Source organism: Antennarius striatus, chromosome 16 (assembly GCF_040054535.1).
Source record: "Antennarius striatus isolate MH-2024 chromosome 16, ASM4005453v1, whole genome shotgun sequence".
Lineage (NCBI taxonomy): Eukaryota > Metazoa > Chordata > Actinopteri > Lophiiformes > Antennariidae > Antennarius > Antennarius striatus.
Window position 1 is genome coordinate 20,001,885 of NC_090791.1, and position 8,387 is coordinate 20,010,271.

At 46.1% G+C, this 8,387-nt stretch overlaps 1 protein-coding gene across 5 annotated transcripts; it reads right to left on the reverse strand.

The window, feature by feature from the left end:
* Nucleotides 1–4,645: 4,645 nt before the first annotated feature.
* ppp1r35 (protein phosphatase 1, regulatory subunit 35) lies at nucleotides 4,646–8,300 on the reverse strand. 5 transcript variants are annotated; one of them, XM_068337166.1, is made up of 6 exons: nucleotides 8,080–8,300; nucleotides 6,405–6,740; nucleotides 6,067–6,181; nucleotides 5,805–5,908; nucleotides 5,633–5,723; nucleotides 4,646–5,088 (listed from the first exon to the last, which is right to left on the reverse strand). In XM_068337166.1, exons 2-6 carry the CDS (start codon nucleotides 6,651–6,653, stop codon nucleotides 4,784–4,786), a joined length of 864 nt encoding a protein of 287 aa, XP_068193267.1. In that variant the 5' UTR covers nucleotides 6,654–6,740; nucleotides 8,080–8,300; the 3' UTR covers nucleotides 4,646–4,783. The 5 variants fall into 5 exon arrangements, with proteins under 5 accessions (XP_068193267.1, XP_068193269.1, XP_068193268.1 ...); XM_068337168.1 differs by having other exon boundaries at nucleotides 6,405–6,645; nucleotides 8,067–8,300; XM_068337167.1 differs by having other exon boundaries at nucleotides 6,405–6,645; nucleotides 8,060–8,300.
* Nucleotides 8,301–8,387: the final 87 nt, after the last annotated feature.

The window sequence follows — 8,387 nt, forward strand, 5'->3', positions numbered from 1 at the left end:
CCCACGCCCGGGTTTTTGCCTCAGCAACCACCAAAGCCGCATTCCGCTTGGCCAGCCGGTACCTATCAGCTGCATCAGGAGTCCCACAGGCCAAAAAGGTCTGATAGGATTCCTTCTTCAGCTTGACGGCATCCCTTACTGCTGATGTCCACCAACGGGTTCTGGGGTTGCCACCACGACAGGCACCGACCACCTTACGGCTGCAGCTGCGGTCGGCCGCCTCGACAATGGAGGCGCGGAACATGGTCCACTCAGACTCAATGTCCCCCGCCTCCCCCGGAACGTGAGGGAAGTTCTGCCGGAGGTGGGAGTTGAAACTCCTTCTGACAGGGGATTCTGCCAGGCGTTCCCAGCAGACCCTCACAATACGTTTGGGTCTGCCAGGTCGGACCGGCATCTCCCCCCACCATCGGAGCCAACACACCACCAGGTGGTGATCGGTTGACAGCTCCGCCCCTCTCTTCACCCGAGTGTCCAAGACATGCGGCCGCAAGTCCGATGACACGACCACAAAGTCGATCATCAAACTGCGGCCTAGGGTGTCCTGGTGCCAAGTGCACATATGGACACCCTTATGTCTGAACATGGTGTTCGTTATGGACAGTCTGTGACAAGCACAGAAGTCCAATAACTGAACACCACTCGGGTTCTGATCGGGGGGGGGGGGGTGTTCCTCCCAATCACACCCTTCCAGGTCTCACTGTCATTGCCCACATGAGCATTGAAGTCCCCCAGCAGAACGATGGAGTCCCCAGTGGGAGCGCTCTCCAGCACCCCCTCCAAGGACTCCAAAAAGGGTGGGTACTCTGAACTGCTGTTTGGTGCATACGAACAAACAACAGTCAGGACCCGGCCCCCCACCCGAAGGCGGAGGGAGGCTACCCTCTCGTCCACTGGGGTCAACCCCAATGTACAGGCGCCAAGCCGGGGGGCTATAAGTATACCCACACCTGCTCGGCGTCTCTCACCATGGGCAACTCCCAAGTGGAAGAGAGTCTGACCCCTCTCGAGAGGACTGGTACCAGAGCCCAAGCTGTGTGTGGAGGTGAGCCCGACTATATCTAGTCGGAACTTGTCCACCTCACACACCAGCTCAGGCTCCTTCCCTGCTACAGAGGTGACATTCCACGTCCCAAGAGCCAGCTTCGGTAGCCGGGGATCGGATCACCAAGGTCCCTGCCTTCAGCCACCGCCCAGCTCACAATGCACCCGACCCCTATGGCCCCTCCCACAGGTGGTGAGCCCATGGGAAGAGGGACCCACGTTGTCCTTTCTGGCTGCGCCCGACCGGACCCCATGGGTGCAGGCCGGGCCACCAGCCGTTTGCCTCCGAGCCCCACCTCCAGGCCTGGCTACAGAGGGGGGCCCCGGTGACCCGCATCCGGGCAAGGGAAAACATGTTCCAATGTTTTTCATCATTACCATCCATCCATCCATCCATCCATCCATCCAAATGAATAAATGAAGTAATGGTCACATCACCAAAAAAACATCCTGATGAAGAATGGAGGATGACTTCAGAATAATCACAGCCTGAGGAAGACGTCCTGTGGTGGGATTGGTGGTGGGTACTATATTGGTGTTACTATATTATTAGTTGGTATTATTGTAGTATTAGTTGGTATTATTATAGTATTGGTTAGTATTATTATAGTATGGGTTGGTATTACTATAGTATTGGTTGGTATTATTATAGTCTTCTTCTTTTCCTTTGGGCTTTTCCCTTCAGGTGTCGCCACAGCGAATCAATTGCCTCCATCTAACCCTGCATGCACGCTGCATCTCCCTGTACTCCTGTCTATTCTCCTCAGTTCTCTCAGTGTCCCGCTTCCTCTTAGCTAACCTCTTTCTCTGTATACACTCCTGTACCTCCTCATTCCACCACCAAGTCTCCTTATCTACTTTCCTTCCAGATGACACACCAAGTACTCTCCTGTCTCCCTGATCACATTAGCTGTAGTTGTCCAGTCATCTGGAAGCACCTCTTGACCACCCAGGTTGGTATTATTATAGTATTGGTTGGTATTATTATAGTATTGGTTGGTAGTATTATAGTATGGGTTGGTACTATTATAGTATTGGTTGGTACTATTATAATATTGGTTGGTATTATTGTAGTATTGGTTGGTTTTATTATAGTATTGGTAGTATTATAGTATGGGTTGGTATTATTATAGTATTGTTGGTATTATTATAGTATTGGTTGGTACCATTTTTGTATTGGTTGGTATTACTAAAGCATTGGTTGGTATTATTATAGTATTGGTTGTTATTATTGTAGTATTGATTGGTATTACTATAGTATTGGTTGGTAATATTATAGTATGGGTTGGTACTATTATAGTATTGGTTGGTACTATTATAGTATTGGTTGGTATTATTGTAGTATTGGTTGGTTTTATTATAGTATTGGTAGTATTATACTATGGGTTGGTATTATTATAGTATTGGTGGGTATTATTATAGCATTGGTTGGTATTATTATAGTATGGGTTGGTATTATTATATTACTGGTTGGTATTATTGTAGTATTGGTTGGTTTTATTATAGTATTGGTAGTATTATACTATGGGTTGGTATTATTATAGTATTGGTGGGTATTATTATAGCATTGGTTGGTATTATTATAGTATGGGTTGGTATTATTATATTACTGGTTGGTATTATTGTAGTATGGGTTAGTATTATTGTAGTATGGGTTGGTATTATATTATTGGTTTGTATTATTATAGTATTGGTTGGTATTATTGTCGTATTGGTTGGTATTATTATAGCATTGGTTGGTATTATTATAGTATTGGTTATTATTATAGTATTGGTTGGTATTACTATAGTACTGGTTGGTAGTATTATAGTATGGGTTGGTATTATAGTATTGGCTGGTATTATTATAGTATGGGTTGGTATTATTATAATATGGGTTGGTATTATTATAGTATTGGTTGGTATTATTGTAGTATTGGTTGGTATTATTATAGTATTGGTATTATTATTGTATTGGTGGGTATTATTATAGCATTGGTTGGTATTATTATAGTATTGGTTATTATTATAGTATTGGTTGGTATTACTATAGTACTGGTTGGTAGTATTATAGTATGGGTTGGTATTATAGTATTGGCTGGTATTATTATAGTATGGGTTGGTATTATAGTATTGGCTGGTATTATTATAGTATGGGTTGGTATTATAGTATTGGCTGGTACTATTATTGGTTGGTATTATTATAGTATTGGTATTATTGTAGTATTGGTAGGTATTATTATAGTATTGGTTGGTATCACTATAGTATTGGTTGGTAGTATTATAGAATGGGTTGGTATTATAGTATGGGTTGGTATTATAGTAGTATTGGTTGGTATTACTATAGTATTGGTCAGTATTGGCAGTGAGCACCAGGCAGAACCTCAGCAGGAGCTACAACCACAATCACTGATCTCAGCATGACTATCTAGAGGAACCTGTGAGATGAATGAGCAAAAAAAACACCATGGAAATCTAAGTTAGTGACACTGACGGAACATGAATGTGTGCGTTTGGACGGGGTGAAGAGAGGAGGACTGCATCATGGGAAGTCTTCTGCAACCAAGGCCTGTTGCAGCAAAGCTAAGGGACAGGGACAGGTTCAGGTTTCCCTGTGCCAGGTCTATGAGGTCCATCAGAAAGGAAAGTCTTCTCTCTGTATGGACCCATTGAGAAGCCGTAGATGAATGCTAGCAGGCTAACTGGAGAAAGAAAGCTAACTAATGGTGAGATTGGGAGAGGAGCTAACGCTGAAGGAAAAGGCTCCTGTTAAAAGAGCAGGAGAAGTGATGGTTCTGTTAGTGACTACATGAACACAACTGTATGGAGTTACTAAAGGGCATTTTTGTCAGCCCCCCAGGAGCATTGTGGGTACTACATGGATTGCCCCATTCCAAACAGAAACCATAGCTGGACAGACTGTTGGTGCTAGCAGCTAGTTTCACTCACAAATGGTTGTTTTTTGTCGTTCTGCTGTTTGGACTCTCTGCTCTGAACATGAACACTGTTAACAGTTCTGACTCTAGAATGATGTGAACTGAAGTCCATGTAGTTATTTCTTCTAACATAACAGATGTCTTACGCCATATTGTTCATGATTCCTTCTGGCAGATGCACCGTGATTGGTTGGGTACTTGATTGACAGGTAGTGGGTGGAGTTTGTAACGGTGTGACAAAGTTAGACTTTGAGCTTATTCAAATATACAGGTGGGGATAAAATATATGAAATAGATTCTAAGTACAACTCAACTTCAGTCCCATTTCCTGGCATCTTTTCAATTCATTAATTTTTTTAAGACACATATTACACTATAAATCATGCCACTTCATTATATTTAACGTCTGATCTCTCAGTGCTGTTTTTTGTACAAGAAATGTAATTATTATCTTGCTGATTATGGAAATAACACAAGAATGTTTCAAATAAACCTGTGAAGTAAATTGAAACTTTTTAACCTGCCTGAAGCTGCTGGTTGTTACTCTTTTCTAGACCTTTTAGTAACGATACTCATCCTGATAATCTGGAACATCTGACTGATACTTCAGTTCATGTTTCTGTTGTTAAAGCCCTGCCAACAGAACCCATCTGTTCTCTACTCTGGATCACGTCATCAGGAATAAATGTATTTGAAAACATTTTATTGACTAAAGCTGAGTGATTAATGACAAAAAAATATACATTTCTATCGATAAACAGACGTTCAATGACATCACACACTGACCAATAAGAGCCCCAGTTCTTCCAGCCAATCAGCATGGATCAGGGAGTGGCCTGATAGCGTCTCTGTCGTGTAAAGAGATCGAAGGTGGAGTGGGCGTGGTGCGTTTCCACGTGGGGCTTAATGATGGCTGTGTCCTCCTCTGGTGGGAGGGGCTTCTCTCTAAAGAGGTCTGAGGTCATGAAGGGCAAGAGGGAGGGGCCATCTGTTGTCTTGCTCCCATGACAGCGAGGGGGTGGGGCCAGCACCAGCTTATCATGTAGCGCCTGGCTGATCAGCTGGTCTTTTTCCACATCGACGCTGACCAATGAGGTGTAGAGGAGCTGGGAGTGGGACAGATTGACAACTGCAGAGGAGGAGAAAACGAATCGTTCACTGACCTGCTGGGATGGAGAACCTACACCATCACCACAGGTGGGCTTGTTAAAACATGGTTAGCCTCTCCAGAGAGATGGACGGATGTGCTAACATTAGCTTCAGCAGTGGATGGGGATGTGTTAACATTAGCTTCAGCAGTGGATGGGGATGTGATAACATTAGCTTTAGCAGTGGATGGGGATGTGCTAACATTAGCTTCAGCAGTGGATGGAGATGTGCTAACATTAGCTTTAGCAGTGGATGGAGATGTGCTAACATTAGCTTCAGCAGTGGATGGGGATGTGCTAACATTAGCTTCAGCAGTGGATGGGGATGTGCTAACATTAGCTTCAGCAGTGGATGGGGATGTGCTAACATTAGCTTCAGCAGTGGATGGGGATGTGCTAACTTTAGCTTTAGCAGTGGATGGGGATGTGATTCTTGCGGTAGCTATCTGGTTTGCTATCTGTGGCCTCTATGAAGCCTCTACAGTCGTCACAGGACAGACCTCGCTTTGGTCCTGCGCTTGTTACCTTCACTGGCTTTGGCGTTGATGAGGTTCTTCGTCTTCTCCGAACTCTGCAGAGTCTCCTGAACGGCCTTGTGGGAGTCAAACTCCGCCCCCTGCTGGACGACAGACAGACAACCCAGGTGATGACCTGCTGGTCAGACCGTTTCAGTAGGTGATCAGTGAACCGAGTTAACCTGAAGCGACTGAAGCTGGGCTTTCAGGGCCAAAGTGCTGTTTAGCTCCATCCTCTCCAGACAGCAGGGGTCCACATCAGGAGGCTCCGCCCACTGTCTGAGGGCTGGGGAGACACAGAACACAGCTGATAATACTGATTACTGTCGTTAACGGTCTGATGGAGTTCAGAGAAAGTAAAACAGTGTTGTTGTGATCTTTACACAAACACGTTTCATTAGATGTTCACACACACACACACACACACACACACACACGCTTTACCATTGTGACGTCCTCTGCTGTTCCTCTGAGCTCCGATTGGCTGCTGAGGCAGGGCGTTGGGTTGGACCTGCATCTCTGGCGTTACCGTGACGACCATCGGCTCTTTGACATTCATCTGCAGCACAGCGAACCAGTGATGTGACTCACAAAGGACTGGCCCACACAGACCAACAGTTTGGTCCTGATTCACACTGAGAATCATTTAAGACTGTATACGTGTGTGTGTGTGTGTGTGTGTGTGTGTGTGTGTGTGTGTTTGTGTGTGTGTCTGTGTGTGTGCTAACGATGCTACAAGCTACATGTCAGGCTAACATGTCATGTTAGGCTACATGTCCTACCATCACCCGGCTGTCGTCCTTTCTGCTGGACCGTCTTCCCGTCTTCCTCTTCGGCTGCGATCGGTCCCTCTGCTGACTCGTCTTCGGTGGGGGGGGGCGTGTGGGGGCGTGGCCGGGGCTGAGTAGGACTGACAGGTCCAGCTCAGGACAGCCAGTCAGCAGGGTGGAAGAGGAGGACACGGGGAGGGGGGCCGGGTGGGGAGAGGGTGGAGGAGAGAGGGGGGAGGAGGAACTCTTCATCCTGTCCATCAGCAAGAGAAGCTGGAATTAACATCCATTGTAGCGCCCCCCCCTGCTGAGATACGAAGCTTCACTCGTCATAATGTCTCCAGTGATCTGGATGGGATCCACAGATATACAGTACATACGTAGATAATCCTACCGCATACATACTAGACGACTGTTAGCACTCATATTATGTCAAAAAACAATCCGCTAACGAAAGAAAAACGAGAGCCTATCATTACTTTAAGAAATGAAGGTCAGCCAGTCCAGAAAAACTGTAAAAACTTTAAATGCGTCCCAAAGTGGAGTTACAAAAACCATCAAGCGCTACAATGAAACTGGCACACATGAGGACCGACCCAGGAAAGGAAGACCAGGTGTCACCTCTGCTTCTAAGGAGAAGATCATTTGAGCGACCAGACTCAGAAATCACAAGTTAACAGCACCTCAGCTCAGAAACCAGATGAATGCCATACAGAGTTCTAGCAGCAGACACATCTGTAGAACAAGTGTTAAGAGGAGACTGTGTGAATCAGGCCTTCATGGTCAAATAGCTGCTAGGAAACAACTGCTAAGGCGAGTTAACAAGCAGAAGAGATTTGTTTGGACCAAGAAACACAGTGAATGAGCATTAGACCAGTGGAAGTCTGTTCTTTGTTCTGATGAGTCCACATTTGAGATCTTTGGTTCCAACCGTCGTGTCGTTGAGAGATGCAGAAAAGGTGAACTGATGGATCGAGATGGTTTGGGGTGAACTGGACCGTAGAGTGAAAGGCAAAGGGTGTCAAACACCTTTGGGACGTCCTTCAGGACTGTTGGAAAACCGTTTCTCTCTCTCCGTCTCTTTTCCTTGACCTACACTGTATTTCTCTTTCCCAACCAACAGGTCAAGGCGGATGACCCCCCTCCAGAGTCTGGGTCCTGCCCGGGGTTTCATCCTCAATGAGGGAGTTTTCCCCCGCCACCGTCGCTTATGCTTGCCCTGGAGGGCATTGTTGGCTTTCTGTCTGTAAAGCGCTTTGGAACGTCTTCAGAAGTGATTAAGTGCTAAAAATAAAAGTTGATTGATTGATTGATTGATTTCAGGTGACGACCGCTTGACGATCATCGAGAGAATGCCAGGAGTGTGTGAAGCAGTAATCAGAGCGAACGGTGCCCACTTTGAATAGACTAGAATATACAACGTGTTTTCAGTTACTTCACCCTTTTGTCACCTACTAACCCCACCTGTGTTCTCATCCTTCTGAAGCCTCCAGTCAGAATCCAGTGTAGTCGTGAAAGTTAGGAAAACACATGGAAGGAGAAGGTTTGTCTACACTTTGGGCCCCACTGTGTTTATCATATTTTATATAAAAAACAAAACTGCAATTACGGGGAAAGGTTCCAAATCCAGACCATAATACCCCCATCAGTACAGCGCACGAGCCCACCTGTCACCTGTTGGACCTACTTCCTGCTGCTCCGCGGACGGATCTCGTCTCCAGGGTTCCGTTCACACTGGATGTTACGGGCTGGCGTCACGTGGTTAGTCCGCGGGTCCCCGTTACCATGGCGACGTCACCGAGTACCCTCCGGTTATAATATTATAGTATAGTTAACGTTCACGCAGCAGTTCGTCCGTACGCGTTGAATTCCTGCCTTCGCGCGTTAGCAACAGGAAGCCGCGGTGTGCTTCCGGTTTCATTCCGACCAGAAACCGAAGTCAGCAACAAAGGTTCCTACCGCGAAATCAGCCCCCTGGACCAGTCTCCCGTCACG

What these genes read in the sequence shown, in the direction of transcription:
- ppp1r35 (XM_068337166.1), bottom strand. Translation starts at nt 6,653, where the DNA reads ATGGACAGGATGAAGAGTTCCTCCTCCCCCCTCTCTCCTCCACCCTCT. An exon ending in AGGACGACAGCCGGGTGATG is followed by an intron (nt 6,182 to 6,404) that starts GTAGGACATGTA and finishes GCTGTGCTGCAG; the next exon opens with ATGAATGTCAAAGAGCCGAT. An exon ending in CAACGCCAAAGCCAGTGAAG is followed by an intron (nt 5,089 to 5,632) that starts GTAACAAGCGCA and finishes CCTCCTCTGCAG; the next exon opens with TTGTCAATCTGTCCCACTCC.